General features: G+C 43.7%; 2 protein-coding genes across 2 annotated transcripts in view; both read right to left on the bottom strand.

Annotated features, from left to right (window-relative positions):
- The window catches only part of ARHGEF4 (Rho guanine nucleotide exchange factor 4), a 214,955-nt gene extending 208,124 nt beyond the window's left edge, over positions 1 to 6,831 (bottom strand). Inside the window, exon 1 of the mRNA XM_086843920.1 lies at positions 6,676 to 6,831. Within this exon, the coding sequence (XP_086700046.1) occupies positions 6,676 to 6,801 (126 nt within the window). The 5' untranslated portion in view covers positions 6,802 to 6,831. The remainder of the gene's footprint in view (positions 1 to 6,675) is intronic.
- A 2,595-nt stretch (positions 6,832 to 9,426) lies between these two features.
- AMER3 (APC membrane recruitment protein 3) overlaps positions 9,427 to 16,723 on the bottom strand; it is a 42,006-nt gene continuing 34,709 nt past the window's right edge. Inside the window, exon 3 of the mRNA XM_023933538.2 lies at positions 9,427 to 14,550. The gene's annotated coding sequence lies outside the window, so the exon portion shown is untranslated. The remainder of the gene's footprint in view (positions 14,551 to 16,723) is intronic.

The raw sequence follows: 16,723 nt of genomic DNA on the forward strand, positions 1-16,723 counted from the left end.
CTCATCTCTTCCTTGTGACAGCTCAAATTTGTTCATTAAGAAAAATTTCAAAGATCTTTAGCCTACTCTTAGTGACAGTTAGAAAAGACATAAAGACTTGGATTTAATTGTTTCAAAATTCAACAGCATCAACAACTAATAGGCATTATTTTAATTAATAGGATTAACTTGACTGGTAACTTCATGCAGAAACTTACACTTTCTACAAATTATTTCACCCAGCACAGAGAGAAGTAAAGTTGGACATCAGTGTGATTTGCTGAAGAATTAATCAAGAGTTCCAGTATCTTGGAACATTGCACTTTTTTAACATATAGAGGCTCTAACACTCTAAGATTTCATCTTGGACCACCTTCAAGCACCTCATGGCAGTTATTCAGTAAATGCTTGCCATCCAACTTTACAAACTTTAATCATATTAAACATCACCTTGACCTAATCTCAGTGACTTTAATAGGGATTCCTGAGTCATACATTTTACTATTAGAACGGATGTTTCAGAAAACAAAAGGTAAAAACAAAATTGCTGTACACCCATATACAGCTTGTACACAAGAAACAGCAAATGAAATGCAAAAATCATACACATTTCTTTTGTCAGATATATTCATGTCTGGTTCACCTGATGGGTAACTCTGACACTGTTTCCCTCTCTTTTCAGGTTCACACAAATTTGAGAAGGAGAAAATACAAACGACTGGACAGGCAAACCTTCCTGAGATAGTTTTCTAGAATAGAGTGGAACATCGTTTCTCTTCCTGCAGGCAATCCTCAGTACAGGTGTTGAAGGCAAGCTGGCTCTAGCAACTGCAAAGGAGTTGGACAGCATCCCAGTGCTCACTCCTCCTGGCCACATCCCTCTGCTGTCAACAACATCAGCCTGCAATTCCCACACAGTGCTCCCTGTGACTCAACAAGGTTTCTGAGTTATCCTCAGCAGCAGTCCCTGTGTTTTCCCACCTGCAGGGGATTAGGGTGCCACTCTTGGACCCCAATGCCAGCAGGCAGGGCAGGGCATGGCAGCCTCCCCTGCACAGGGACAAGCCAGCACTGCTCACCTCCAAGCTGGAAAGCAGAGTATTCATGGGGAGGGAAGTCCCACAGCTCTTGCCTTCTCTCCTGTCCCTAGGGGTGAGAAGATTACTGCCATTGTTTGGAAGCAACTGTGGCCATGCAAAAAGCCTGCTCACTGTAGCTGCCAATTTTAAACACAGTTAAAGAACACTTGACACAGAAAATTATAGGAAAGGAGAAGCCAAACCAAAGAAATGTCAAGAAGCAGATGACTGAGGGATCTTATAAACTTGTAGAACACTGTCAGCTGAGAAAATTACAAGGGTGGAGGCAGATGAAAACTGCATATATTACTAAGGTATTTTCTCTTAATCTGTTCCCAGAAGGACATGACATTGCCCCATACTGACACAGTCATATTATTTTCATCTTCCCATTGCCTCCCAATTCTTTGATTCTGACCACTAAGAAGTTTCTGCATGAGATATTTTCAACCCTAGTATTTCTTCCCTAATCCTTGGCATTTATGATGTGAATAATGAGATATGAACCAACAAAGACAAGTCTGCCTAAGCTATTTTCCAGCCCTGGGAATGCAAATGAAATGATAGTTAAAATAAGATTCACTTACTACATCCTTCAGATAATCAGAATTCACCTTCATTCCCAGCATTTCTATCCCAAGCAAATCTCATCAATTTTAGGACAATAAATCACATAGACTTGGACCAAGTCTTAAGGGTCCATGATCTGGAATCCCTAAGGGGACTTAAAAAGCAGTCTGCATGCGGTGTCCAGACACTGGGTTTGCTTGTTTTTATAATGTTCAGTATCTCAAACGGCTTCAAAATCTTAAGATTAAACAAGTATTCCAAATAGTAACTTTTGTTATAACTTGATGATATTTTTTTTTTCAGAATTAAAATTAGCACCACACTGGGATAAGTAACTTTCCCCTCACAGCCTGTAGTCACGAGTCAAATTTTTGTGTTGGACTTGATTCACATTTGGAAACAGTTTCCTTGCCAGATATAATTACTGAGCAGCTCCCCCACCTTCGTTAGTACAAAATGTAGTGTAGGAGAATGGGTCCAGCTTTTTTGTTTGGCTATTTTAAATTAGAAATGATTCAGAGCAGAAGCATATTACACTCCAGAGGAGCAGGCTCTTGGCAGCCAATTCTCAGCTCCCTGTTCAGTTCTGCTCAGCCTGAAGAACAGCTGCTTACAAGAGTTTTAGATAGGACTATACTTCTCCATCTCAAGATTTTAAAACAACCAACTCTGACCCCTCAAAAAGAACAAACAAACTTCCCCACCCAAAAAAAACCCCACAACTAAAACCTGAACAAACTGAAACAAAAACACTCAACCAGTGAAACAACAAAAAAAAAAACAAACTAACAAAACCCCAAAGCACCCCGCAGGTTTTACTTCTATTATCTTCACCTCTACCTCATAGTCCCATGTGTTTCTAAGCATATTGTAAGAAGATTCTGCAAAAGGAGCTCAGAAAGCAACTTTTAAAATCCTCAAGCCAGGGTTTTTGTAGCCATCCTGACTCATCCCTATCCTGTTAATAACCTTCAGTACTACTGTAGCATTCAGTAGCTACAGTCTGAGGTATTTAAGAGATCAAACATGTTTGACCTTGAAAGAGTCACAATTCCATATTAATAACTGGAGACTGCAGAGAAGAAGCCAAGAAATTTCAGAAGAATGGGATTTTTGAAGGGCAAGCTGCTAAAAGCTAATGAATTGACATGTAAGGTAACAGATTTTTCAGACACAAGGGGACATGACATAAAGCAAGGAAGCTGTTTCATGTTTATGAAAAACAAATGGTAACTGTACTGAGATGTCATTGTAACTGATCATCTACTTAAGAAGTCATCCCACAATGAGTGAATTGTTTAAAACTTTATGCTTCACCTGCCAGATTCTACAATGGTATAGTTTTCAAGTGGGGAAGAGAACACAGCACTGACATTACACTTCCACCTCCACAGGCTCTAGCAATTTTACTTAATTAAATCTCAGAGCCCTGGGAATGTAGTTAACCTCGACTTTACCCAGCTGACTGCTCAGCCCTGGTGTTCCCCCAGCAGGTTTGTAGAGCTGAAACAGATATCTCAGGGTTGTGTATCATGGTAAAGCTCCAGTTCAGAATGATTTATAGTAAATATCTAATTGCATATAGAGTACCATTTGAGTTTATATGGATATAATCTATATATATTTACACTACTTACCATAGGAACGTAGCTGATAAAAGCAGGTTTTAGGTAATTGATGGTCATAGGCTCTATAATGTTCAGTTGAATGGACAATTAAAATGGCAATAAACAGCATTTTAAACTCCTATAAACTGTCCTGAATCTATATAAATAAAACCTTCAAACAGGATATAGCTCATTTCAGTCCTATCATGACTGAGTACTCCTTTTATCAGACTTAGTTCTAGCAACAACAGTAGCAGACACTTTTAAGCTGGAACTAATATAAACAGTGTTTAGAATATTTGCAAAAAATAATTCTAAATCATGCTACCTCTGACTGAAAGTTATTCTGTCATGAGCACAATGGAGATTTTTCTACTTGTTTGCATTTTTTATTTTTTTAACTGGGAGAATTTTGTTTTTGTTATTATGGTTTAGATCCAGGGGAGAGACTGAAATAAATCCTTCCAGGAGGAGAGAGCTTAGGACATGTACATTACAGAATGTACCCCTGTCTGCTCCTGATGAGGATTTCACACCTTTATTAAGTGCCAGAGCATTGTCCTTTCCTGCTCAGTGACCAGCCTCAGGTGCCCATGACCACAAGCCAAGTTTCAGAACTGGGAGGGTAATGGTTCCCCTCCCACCACCAGAAAGGGGTTTCTTGAATCTGTATTTCAGAACATTCTATATTTCTACCACCACTGTGATGGTGAGAAATTTGTTTAAAACAAGAGCCCTGGCTCCTCAAAAGTTGCTTCATTATGCAGAGGGCAGCATTAAGACAGTATCTCTCTTGTTTAGAGATACCAGTTTTATCACGGGCATCACTGGTCCTTCATACACTTCCCAGTATTTCTGCAGCTGCCCCATGGCTCTCTTGAAATTCCAGGACCTCTCATCCTTCAGTCTTGCCTGAATCCCTTCCCCTCTCTCATTATCCAAGCTTTACATGCCTAAGGAAACAGGATGCAGCTAACCTACTGGGAAGCTGTTGTCTTTCCTGCCTTTCTCACTGCCTTTTGCTAGGAGATCTTGATTTGTTGCTATTTGTAGGCCTAAAGGCACTGGAGTTTTGAGTAAAAAATGCATTTTGGCTACCAGAAATCCTAAATGGAGCTACAGGGGAGCCTTAAGCAGAATTCTTCAGCTGCCTGACAAATCCCCCAAAAAAAGTCAAAGACACATAGTATTTGTGATTATTTTGAACCTGCTGGCAATCCTGCAGTAGTGCATGCATTTATTCAGCATCTAAGAAGGCAGAAAAACCTCCCTAATCTGCACAGGGAAGAGATGCATTGTAAGTAACTGGCCTTCTTGTGATATTTGATGGTCTGTTTCCATCTGGCTGGACTATTTCCCAGCATACTGCTCTGAGCTTTGTAGCACTTTATACTTATTCACAAATGCACAGGAGTATTTAGAGCTATTTCTTGCATGAGTTAGTCATTACTGGATGGCCATCCAATAAAACCTCCAGTGGCATATAAAGAGCAGACATCTGTCTGCATAGAACTGAAGGTGTGACATGTAAAAGCACCCAAGTTGGTGCTAGTTAACTGGTGTGTGTGCCCAGAGCAGTAAAGCTCCAGCCTTAACTCAGGCTGTGCAAAATCCACTGAGAATTTAAAAAATCCACTGGAATTAGTCTGGTAGCCAGAGTGCATGGAGATACATCAGCAATATCAGTGGGCCAAAAGCCAGGATGAGAGCTCCACACAGAGTTCTGGGGAATCTGCAGCCTTTGTTTGCATTGAAGGAACATCTGCCTTTCAATTAAGGGAAAAACTGGGTGCCATGAAAGATGTGAGGATTTCTCAGATGAAAGCCTCTATGAGTTTAAACCGTGGTTTACCTAAATGCTGATGACCAAAATTGTAGTTTACATGAACAGCAGAAACCACATAAGCCTCAAAAAGCCAAACTGGGAAAACTTTTGAGAGAAAACAACCTTTTTTTAGCATATTCTGACACATGCTGCTTGAGATCGGGTCAGCAGCGTCCCAGGAACAGGAGTTCACTCTGTGCTTATACATTTGGTTCTTGTTCCAGCAAGTTTGGAGAGGTGTGAAAATGAAAACTAGCTGTGCTGAAAGTTAGCTAGGCTCCTCTGCTCATCAAGGAAGTTCAGCTCAGGTTTCAACCAGCAGCTTGTGGTTTGGCATGAGACTATTCTAGTTCACAGCAGGATGTAAACACCCTGGGCGAGCATTACTCTTCTTCAGGAGACCTCTGGCCACCTGCTCAAGCATTCATCCTTACTCTGAACTTATTACAAGTGCCCTGGGATTTGCTGTGGAGGAGTGGCAGTAAATACATGTTTTTTCCATTCTCTGAGATAGTTTTGAAATCATTGTTATATGTGCCAGGAGAAAGAGGGAAAGTGAGCATGTTTTCCCACATGCTGCTGGGCCTCATGCTCTTTTACCTCAGGTCTCCCAGCCTCTCCCACCCCAAGCCACCCCACACAGCCCTCATGCCCCAGCCAGAGGAGGGCCCTGAAGTTTGCTGGCAGATCCCCAGGACCACCAAAAAACACATGTTCTCACAGATGCTGCTGGCACCCGAGAGCCTTACCCCAGCCCAGCACTGTGCTGCATTCCAGAGCAATCCCCCACCGCCCTCCTGAGGGGTTCCTGGGCAGCCTTCCAGAGGGGCTGTGGGGTAAACTCACTCCCTGATGATGTCCTGGAAATCACAGAATTAATTAAGCTGGAAAAGTCCTCTGAGATCATTGAGTCCAACCTAAAGCCTAGCACCACCTTTATCAACTCAACCATGGCACTGGGTGCCACATCCAGTCTTTCCTTAAAAACCTTCAGGAGCAGTGACTCCACAACCTTTCTGGGAAGTCCATTACGACATCTAATCACCATTTCTGTGAAGAATTTCTTCCTAATGTTTAACCTCAACCTCCAGCACAGCTTAAGGCAATGTCCTCTCATCCCTTATTCCCTGAGAGCAGGGCCGGCCCCTGCCTGGCACAACCTCCTGGCAGGGAGTCGTGCAGAGCCATAAGGTTCCCCCTGAGCCTCCTTTTCTCCAGGTTAAACACCCCAGCTCCATCAGCTGCTCCTCACAGACCTTGTGCTGCTGCCCCTTCCCCAGCTCCATTCCCCTCTCTGGACTTACTCCAACATCTCGATGTCCTTCCTGAGTTCAGGGGCCCATGATGTGACACAGCACACCAGGTGTGGCCTCATCACTGCCCCAGTCCTGCTGGCCACACTGTTACTGATACAATAGGTACAGAAAGCCAGGTGCCTTTAGCCTTCTTGGCCACCTGGGCTCACCTGGGCTCATGTTCAGCCACTATTGACCAGCATCCACAGGGCCTTTTCCTCAGGGCCACTCTCCATCCACTCTGTCCCCAGCCTGTAGTGCTTCATGGGGCTGTTGTGGGAATATGTGGCACCTGGCCATCTTGTACCTCATGCTGTTACCTCAGCCCATCGATCCAGCCCGTCCAGATCCTTCTCCAGAGCCTCCCTATCCTCCAGCGATGGAAGAGCTGAGTCCTCTCCCCCCGATGCTGTAGGGAGCTGCCTCCCCACAGCGCTGAGGGACATGGGGGACAGCCCCGCTCGGCTGCAGCTGCGACCCCCACCGCCCTCCAGGGAGCAGAGGGTCAGCACCCTCAGCCTCCTTCCCAGCCCCATCCTCCAGGAACACCAACCTCTCCTGCTTAGCCTGCCTCGAGCTTTGGGGGATTCCTGGGGTGAGGCGGGTGTGAGCAGCATCCCACCAGGGAATGCTGTGAGGGACAGGGGACACAGGTGCAGTGAGGGATGGGGACACAGGTGCTGTGAGGGACAGGGGACACAGGTGCAGTGAGGGATGGGGACACAGGTGCTGTGAGGGATGGGGACACAGGTGCTGTGAGGGATGGGGACACAGGTGCTGTGAGGGATGGGGACACAGGTGCTGTGAGGGACAGGGGACACAGGTGCTGTGAGGGACAGGGGACACAGGTGCTGTGAGGGATGGGGACACAGGTGCTGTGAGGGATGGGCACACAGGTGCTGTGAGGGATGGGCACACAGGTGCTGTGAGGGATGGGGACACAGGTGCTGTGAGGGACGGGGGACACAGGTGCTGTGAGGGACGGGGGACACAGGTGCAGTGAGGGACGGGGGACACAGGTGCTGTGAGGGACGGGGGACACAGGTGCTGTGAGGGACGGGGGACACAGGTGCTGTGAGGGACGGGGGACACAGGTGCTGTGAGGGACGGGGGACACAGGTGCAGTGAGGGATGGGGACACAGGTGCTGTGAGGGATGGGGACACAGGTGCTGTGAGGGATGGGCACACAGGTGCTGTGAGGGATGGGGACACAGGTGCTGTGAGGGACGGGGGACACAGGTGCTGTGAGGGACGGGGGACACAGGTGCAGTGAGGGACGGGGGACACAGGTGCTGTGAGGGACGGGGGACACAGGTGCTGTGAGGGACGGGGGACACAGGTGCTGTGAGGGACGGGGGACACAGGTGCTGTGAGGGACGGGGGACACAGGTGCAGTGAGGGATGGGGACACAGGTGCTGTGAGGGATGGGGACACAGGTGCAGTGAGGGACAGGGGACACAGGTGCAGTGAGGGATGGGGACACAGGTGCAGTGAGGGATGGGGACACAGGTGCTGTGAGGGATGGGGACACAGGTGCTGTGAGGGATGGGGACACAGGTGCTGTGAGGGATGGGGACACAGGTGCAGTGAGGGACAGTGGACACAGGTGCAGTGAGGGACAGGGGACACAGGTGCTGTGAGGGATGGGGACACAGGTGCTGTGAGGGACAGGGGACACAGGTGCTGTGAGGGACAGGGGACACAGATACAGTGAGGGACAGGGGACACAGGTGCTGTGAGGGATGGGGACACAGGTGCTGTGAGGGACAGGGGACACAGGTGCAGTGAGGGATGGGGACACAGGTGCTGTGAGGGACAGGGGACACAGGTGCTGTGAGGGACAGGGGACACAGGTGCAGTGAGGGATGGGGACACAGGTGCTGTGAGGGACAGGGGACACAGGTGCTGTGAGGGACAGGGGACACAGGTGCTGTGAGGGATGGGGACACAGGTGCTGTGAGGGATGGGCACACAGGTGCAGTGAGGGATGGGGACACAGGTGCTGTGAGGGATGGGGACACAGGTGCTGTGAGGGATGGGGACACAGGTGCTGTGAGGGATGGGCACACAGATGCAGCACAAGCTGCTCAGCTGGAAACAGCTGGGGCTGTTTGTTTGTAGGAATTGTGTGACAGAGGCTGGAGCTGTTTGTGTGTGATGAGGTGAGTGATCCGTGGGTGGCAGTCACACATGTGAGACAGCAGAGCAGGATTCTGCAGCTTCAGGTGAGTGCTCCAGCCCCCCTTGGCCTGTGCCAACAGGTGTTCAGCCAGAAAGTACCAAAGGGCACCAGGGGTTGTTATGTGGCACATCCCTAGCACACTGCCTGGTGTGTTTCGTGGTGTTTTGTTAATTTCTGCAATGCCAGCAACATGCCTTTCTTTGTTCCATGTCTGTTAAATAAGGTGCTCCTTCATAATGCATCATCAATTGTGTTCATTTTCATTATCATTCCCTTCCTCATTAATCAAGATGCACCTTCTAAGGGACTCCATGATAGGAACATAAGGTTAGTACTTTATGGGTGAGTACTTTCTTGCATTTGAGCACTGTTGCATTTCAGATTGTGCCAGCTTTCAGTATATTGGTGTTCCATCATGGAAAAACTAAGCTCCTTCCTTCCCTTTCTGCAATTTTCTACTTAGGAGCATTAATGCAATGTTACAATTATGCTAACATTAAGCAAATTGTTAAAAGGACTTAAAAAGTCCTTGTAATTGAGTGACAGATACTTATGACTGAATCCATTTAAATGCTCAATATAAGACAATCAGGATAAGATTACAGTATTTTGATCTTGATATTCTGATTCTCACAGTGCAGATTGATTGATTGATTGATTGATAAGTCAGGTTGTCCTACACAGAGGAGAAGAATTAGAGAAGGAGTGAATTTTGCTTCTATAAGCCTTTGATATAGGTTGGGGATTTAAAGAAAATAATAAAGAAAATATTCATAAGCAGTAGGAGGGGTTTTTCCTCTGAATAAAGAATTTGTGGATCTGGAAAATAGTAATTCAATAATGTCATATAAAATAATAATGTGATATTGACTAGAGACCAAACAAGATTGAATCCAAGTGACTTTAATATGTAATGTAGAATATGGTAACTAAAATATAATACATAAAGCATATGTACATTAGATATGACATATATGAAAAATAGTTAACAAAATACATTAAACAGCATATAAATGCATGTATCTTAGTTACATAATAAACCATGTTTGTACTGAAATTTTATTGATCTGCTACTCAGATTTTTAAAAGGTACTTTCTTCAGATTTCTTCCCTATTCTTGAACTTAAGTTTGCACAAATCCTTTTTTTAAGTGTGTGTGTACACACTTATATATAAATATATAGCTAACATGCATATACATTTTCAATCCAGGACTTTTAGTCTTTTCCTTAAGTAGAAGTCAGAATATGTAACATTTTTCTCTCTTAAATATTCATCATTTTACCTGCAACTTTATTGTGCAAGTAAAATGGTATTGTGCGTCCTGTGCATTTGCTGTAAAGTGTAAGTATTTCCAATATCCTGCTACCAAATACTCCAGCTTACTTAGAAAAATGGAATATTGTGAGTGAAGCCAAGAGCAGCTCTGGGACTTGTGTCTAAGTTCCCGTCCCTTACATCTGACTGGGATTCCTGACTGACATTTTAATACCTTGCTTTTAGAAGGAACACCTGTCTGACAACTCATATGGGCCTGGCATTTCTTCCTACATTTATCTCAGACATTTTTACTAGTGTGAGGTTATTTGCATTGCAGTTTTTTTAAGGGGTGAATGCTCTCTCCACTCATAGCAGAACTGTGGGTTTGTTCAGGGTACTCAGTTTTTGTTACCTGGTTTTTGTGCTGGGACCTAAAAAAATACCTCTGAAATTCCACTGAACTCTGCATTAAAAGAAGGAATGCCAAGAACTGATGCCTTGAGAAGAGTATAGTTTTTTTAAAAATAAATTTTCCAGAACAATGTTTTTGCATTCTAATGAACCATAAGATTAAGGGAGGGGGGAAAAGCCTTTTTTCCTTTTTGGAGGTTGTCTTCAGCATGATGGTATAGTTCTTTTAATTATTATTCTGATCTTTGTCTGGATACAACTGGTCACTGCTTCCATTCTTGCCAAAACAGGACAAGAAGTAGGTGAACAGTTTCATACAAGCTGCTCTGAAGTTTTGTACCCACAAAAATATCAAAAAGTTTTCATATTTTATCTTAATTTTCTGTTATAGCCATTGAAAAGTTAAAAAATCCATCTAACAGCAAATGCAGGCTGAAGAAAGCTGTTCTCACAGCTACATGCTGCATGAGAAATTGAATATATGCAGTGAATATTTAACATTCACGTTAATTTCACCAGACTTTCTTCATTTGTTAAAGAGGTTTTGCTTGGGTGATATAACAAGTTTAAATTAAAGATTCTCCCTTAAACTCATGTACAGCCAGTCTTAGTAAATTCCTTATTTAATGTGGCCTTGAGGAGGGGAATTTTCTGTTGGCTCTTTCAATGGAGATTGATTAAGCCCCAAAGATTTTTAAGCTTTCCCCAGCATTGCATCAGCAGCCATGCAGCTCCACAGGGAGAGCTAGAACAGACTATCCACAAGCATTTTCTCCATGGTGTGGAATGCAGCTTCACTTTTGTTCTTTTGGCAGCATGGACTGAAACCAGAACCTTTGAAGGTCAGAGTGCGAGTGTGAGGAGGCTGCACTGCAAGATCACTGCCCTGTACTTCAGCAGAGCAGACTTTGGCTCTTAAGGGATCTGCTTGGTAGAATACCATGGGATAAAGCCCTGGAGAGAAGAGGGGTCCAAGAAAGCTGGTTGATACTCAAGGATCATCTCCTCCAAACTCGAGAGAAATGCATCCCAAAAAAAGAGGAAATGAGGTAAAAAAGCCAGGAAGCCTGCATGGATGAACAAGTAGCTCCTGAACAAGCACAAAAAATAAGTCAGTGAGGATGGAGGAAAGAACAGGTAGTCTGGTATACACAGAAATTGTGTATATACACAGGAATACACAGAAATTGTTCTCTCCAGCATCGTCCAAGCAGACAGGGATGAGGTGAGGAAAGCTAAAGCCCTGATAGAATTAAATCTGGTCAGGGACATCAAGGGCACCAATAATAGCTTCCATACTTATGTGGCTGATTGGAAAGAAAGATTAGGGAAACTATGAGCCATGTCTGGAAGGAAACATTAGACCTGGTTACTCAGGTTACAGAGAAGGCTGTGTTACTCACTTTTTTTTCCATTGGTTTTCACCAACAAGTGCTCCAGCCACACTGGCTGGGTCACAGAAGGCAAAGGCAGGGCCTGGGGAAATGAAGAGCTGTGCACTGTAGAAGATCAGGTTCAAGTACATCTAAGGGACCTGAAGGTGCAAAGGCCTGTGGAATCTGATGAGATGCATTTGCAGGTCCTGAGGGAAGTGGTGGATGAAGTGGCTGAGCCACTATCAATCATATTTGAGCAGTCACAGCAGTCCAGTGAAATTCCCAATTACTGGAAAAGGGGAAACACAACCCCATCCCTAAAAAGGGAAAAAAGGAAGACCTGGAGAACTACAGACCAATCGGTCTCACCTCTGTGCCCAGCAAGGTCACGGGCACAGATCCTTGTGGAAACTGTGCTAAGGCACATGGAAAACATGGAAGTGATTGGGACAGCCAACATGCCTTCACTGAGGGCAAATAATGCCTGGAAAGTTTGGTGGTGTTACAGCATTAATGGACAAGGGGACAGCAACTCACATCTACATGGATCTGTGCAAAGCATTTGACACTGTCCCACATGACATCCTTGGACTCCCAGAGAGTGGAGGGACCACTCAGTGGATAAGGAAGGAGCTGGATGGTCACACTCAAAGTGTTGTGGTCAACAGCTTGATGTCCAGTTGGAGAGTGACAAGTGACATTCCTCCAGGGCTTTGGGACTGCCCCTGTTTAATGTGGACAGTGGGACCAAGCGCACCCCAACAAGTTTGCTGGTGACACCAAGAAACGTGGAGCAGTCAGCATGCTGGATGGAAGGGATGCCATCCAGAGGGACCTGGACAGGCTATTGATGTCAATGCTGGACATGGGTAAGAGCAGCAAAAGTCCATCTGTCTTGTCTGTGTCTGTTCCCTCTGGTGTGCAGACAGCAGCAGGGAGTGGCTAGCTGTTACACATGAGCTGGGCTTAGAGAGAGAAGAGCAGCAACAGCAGGAGAAAGACACCAGTTTGGGAGGTAAATAAAGTCAGGCAAATCGTTTGTTGCTCTGTGCCTGTAGTGTGGGATAAATAACAGTCTCCTTTGAAACACTGCCTCCTTTGCTATGTGGAAGCAAGATGACATTTTTCTTTCTTTCTTTGTTGTCCTCCATGAAGTCAGTTATTCAGCCTAAAATCCAGGGATGAGTGTGCTACAAGGATGAGAAATTCTGCCTGTGTTCCCTCGAGGTTCTGGGCTCTTTATTACAAGAGATGCTGGTGAGCTGAAGGCGGTGAAGGAGGCTACTATGGTAATTGCAAAAGGAAAGGAATCACTTGTGTGAGGAACAACTAGTTTTTGTACAGATTGTCTGTTGCTGGAATATTTATATTATTATTTGGTTAGCTCAATTCTGATGTGTCACTTAGTGTTTTAGGGAAAAATGCCTGTATGACAAACTCATTGGTGTTTTGTAGGTTAAATGGCAACTTTGAAGCTATCTTCAGAAATACTGTTGTGTGCCATGAAAGAGGGTCTTAAATGCTTATAATCTGTATTTTCAGGAGATACTTGTGGTAAAATGACTGCATTGTCAAAGTTAATTTGGGAGTCTTGGGGTGCTGGAGAGAGAAGCTCTCCTCTTCGTAAGTGTCAGGTAATACTGAGAAAGCTCCGTAGCTAGGGGATGTAATTTCACTTTATAGCTTCATAGTCCTGCTACATCATGTGTTTTAAAAGCCAGATTCTGCAAAATGCAAACATCTCTTAAATACTGTGGTTATATATTCTTTACATTATTAATGATCAAAGGTAAAAATTAACTTTTGATATCAAAATTCAGGCATCTGATCTAAGGTATTTTTCCCTAGCTGCAGTTTCCAGCCTCATGTCCTTTTTCCTCATTTCCCCATGACAACAAATCTCAGGGCAAAGATAATGCCCCTAAATACTGTCCAGTGCAGGAGGCTGTAAAGATCTCTACAAGCACACCATATGGCCACGGGGGAACATTTAATCATCAAGTTTCATCTACAAAGCATAGTTGTTTTTTTTCAATTTATTCTCAAAATATGAGAGCCAAGACCAGATTTGAACTGAGGTATGAAAATGACTGTTCTGTTAAACTCCAAGAATGCCACAAGAAACTGAAAACTGGCTTAACAGTGTCTCTTATCTAGTACTTTGAGAACTATTCAATTAGAAAAGGAAGACTCTATATGAGGTTAAACACAGCTGTTATCATGGATATTAAAAACATGTTTTCTCTCATTTAAAATGGAATCAAATAATTTATATTTTTGATGGTGATTTTTACATAGAACTCATTATTCTATTCACACTTTCTGCTGTGATAAACACGTGTCTTTGGACAATATAGGGCATACTATATTCTGCTTCCTTATATTTTTGTTTGTTTAAAAAATACCTTTTCCAAGGCAGTAAATCTTACCATACCAGTGTAATCTGCAGTCTAGAACCTGGTGGCTTGGTTGACATAAAATATATAAAGCTTTTCTCTAAAATTAAAGAAAAATTAGTACAACAGAAAGCAATTTTACCTCTTCATAACAGCTTCCCATATGAAAGCTCATTCTGCACGTGCCTGTGTTTTAAAAATATAGGGATTTTTTCAATTGTTGTGTGGCACAATATGACATATATACTATCATTTTTTTCTTAAACCTTATCATGGAATGAATTTTTTCAAAATCCTACTGAACTTGGATTTGGTTTGTTTTTAAAAAAGAGTTTTAGTTACCAGCCATCTGCAACTATGGCTTCAGGGGTGTGTGGTTGTCCGGAACTCCTAATTGTGCCTGTCATTCCAACAGACTGGCATTATTTTCTACTGCAGCACTTCTGGTCAGATCTCCAGAGAGAAATCCTTGTTGATTCTGGTCTTGGTACAACGTCATGGAGCTGTCATGCTATGCTGTGTTTTGAGGGTGCATCCATATCTACAAATGGATTCTTCAGTGTTGCACCTGCAATATAAGCAAAAACAATTTAAATGTTCACGTGTTTGTTCCAGGTTTTTATTTAAAATATATTGGCAAGTGAAGGAAGGAAAATAACTAAAACCAGAAATAAAAACTAGCTGTCACCAGAAGGTAACCAGAGTCAGATTAGCTATGACATAAGAATTTCCTGTTGTTTAGACAAACTAGTCAAGAGTAACTTGTCAACTGTGTACCATATGCCATCTGCATCTTCCTGCAAGTGTTTTTTCAGCAGGAGTTTTGTCATTAGGCATCTGAATTTTCATGAGATAAGTAAAGCAATCCACAAAACCCTCACTATTTCTAAAAAGGTGGTCACAGTTTTTTTGTGATTCACTCCAGTGATGCAGTGTAATGGTTTCCCGGTCTTTTTGCAGAGGAACCTCACTTAAAGAACTGAAGGTGGAAAGCTACAATCAGTTTTGTTTTGCTTTTATATTGTCTTAATAATCTAATATTTAATATAATTTAATATTTTCATTTCCCCTCCTACCCAGCCCACACCTCTCAGCTTTCCCTTTCTTGGTTGTTGTCCTGTTCTTTTCCTGTGACATATCTGTCTCTGCTGCTGTCACAGGCAGCAGTGGCACTAAAACACAGCAAATGCATTTGGACAGCTCAATCTGTTTCTGGTGTCATTTGTGTCCTCTTGCAGGCACTGAGAGCTCATCTAAATGGCTCATCATGGGTTGGAAGTCACTAATGTAAAGAAGTCCAGGTTGAATGAGGCAGTAGAGGAAAGAATATGCCTACTTCTCCTCTGGGTCTTGTTAAGCACCTGCCTAAGGTACTCCTAAAAAATCTGATCAGCTCAGCAGAGTCAGACCTCTCTGGTGTATTGGCTCTCCTGGATGCAGTTCAAGGTATGGCTCCTGCTGCACTCTTGATTCTCTTTGTGAGGAGCAGACACCAGAGCTGTGACTGGGCAGGCAGTGGGGGGCAGCCTGCCTGATGATGTACAGGGGGGAACTTTGTCACCAAAGCCATCTCTGTGTCAGCAGGAGCTCGCCCTTACCCAATTCTCAGTGAAAGCTCTGAAGCATGTAAAATAGGCCTTAGAAATTCAACTGATAAAAGTCACCCCAGAAACCAGAAAAAATTTAAAATGTGCTTAGAGGTGGCTTACTTAAATCAAAATCAGTAATTGTCCCCTAACTATCTTTACATTTCATGTAACTGGAAATATTAATATAAGACATCTTTAAGCTCATTCAGTACTCAAGGAGTTATTCTTACTCAGAAACTGATGCTCAGGGCCTCCTGTACACAAGCAGTGTCCCTGGGCAGCAGCAGAAATGACTCCCCATTTGTGCCCGAAGTGCTGGGAATAGCTGCATTCCTGCCTGCTCTGCTGACCCAGGCACGCTTCCCAAACAAGGAGGAGGCCTAATCCTTTGAGAATCCCAAACACAAATACTGCAGTGGTATTTGGCAGGCCAGCACAGGAATTTGTGATACTCGTGAGCTTGCTATAGTTTGTTTTCCTTGATGTGGAGGCTGTTTTTCCACGGGTTAGAAGGCACTGCTGGAGCAGTTTCGCCCTCTGGCACGGATTTTCCCTGTGGAGCCCAAGCACTGACTGGTGGAGCACTGACCCCTCCTTGTGGGGCTGCTGGGTCCGAGCTGCAGCACTTCTACATCATAGATGGTGTAATACATGTAATTGATTCCTGCTAACTAAATTGTAACTGTTGTTGAAGTTGTTATTAGAAAGTATCAAGAATCAGTGTTATAAAGCAGATATATAACATCCCCTTTGCAGATGTTACATGTCAAAATTGAGGTACAGGATGTAGTTTAGAAGATAAATGGTGTCTCAGGACCAAAACAGCCTTGAGATGGACAAAATTAGAATGAATTTAGGCATTGGTCCTAAAGGTTAGTAAATATAAGGCTAATTAGTAGACTAACATAACACAACACTTAGTACACACATGCAAACCAAAGGACAACGAGGAAGAGGAGAAGCCTTCACCAAAAGACCCCAAAATAAGACTGAAGACCCCCTAAGAACAAGTGAAGCATGTGCCGTGAAGAAAAGTGATGTAAAGTCAGAAAAATCAGAAATAGGAAGAAACTTACAGCAAACATTAATGAATATGTATAAGCACACAGTATATAAGTTCAGCTTGAAGTGCTTTGTTTTGTACATGAGGTG

This window comes from Cyanistes caeruleus, chromosome 10, assembly GCF_971803275.1.
Source record: "Cyanistes caeruleus chromosome 10, bCyaCae1.hap1.1, whole genome shotgun sequence".
Taxonomy (NCBI): domain Eukaryota; kingdom Metazoa; phylum Chordata; class Aves; order Passeriformes; family Paridae; genus Cyanistes; species Cyanistes caeruleus.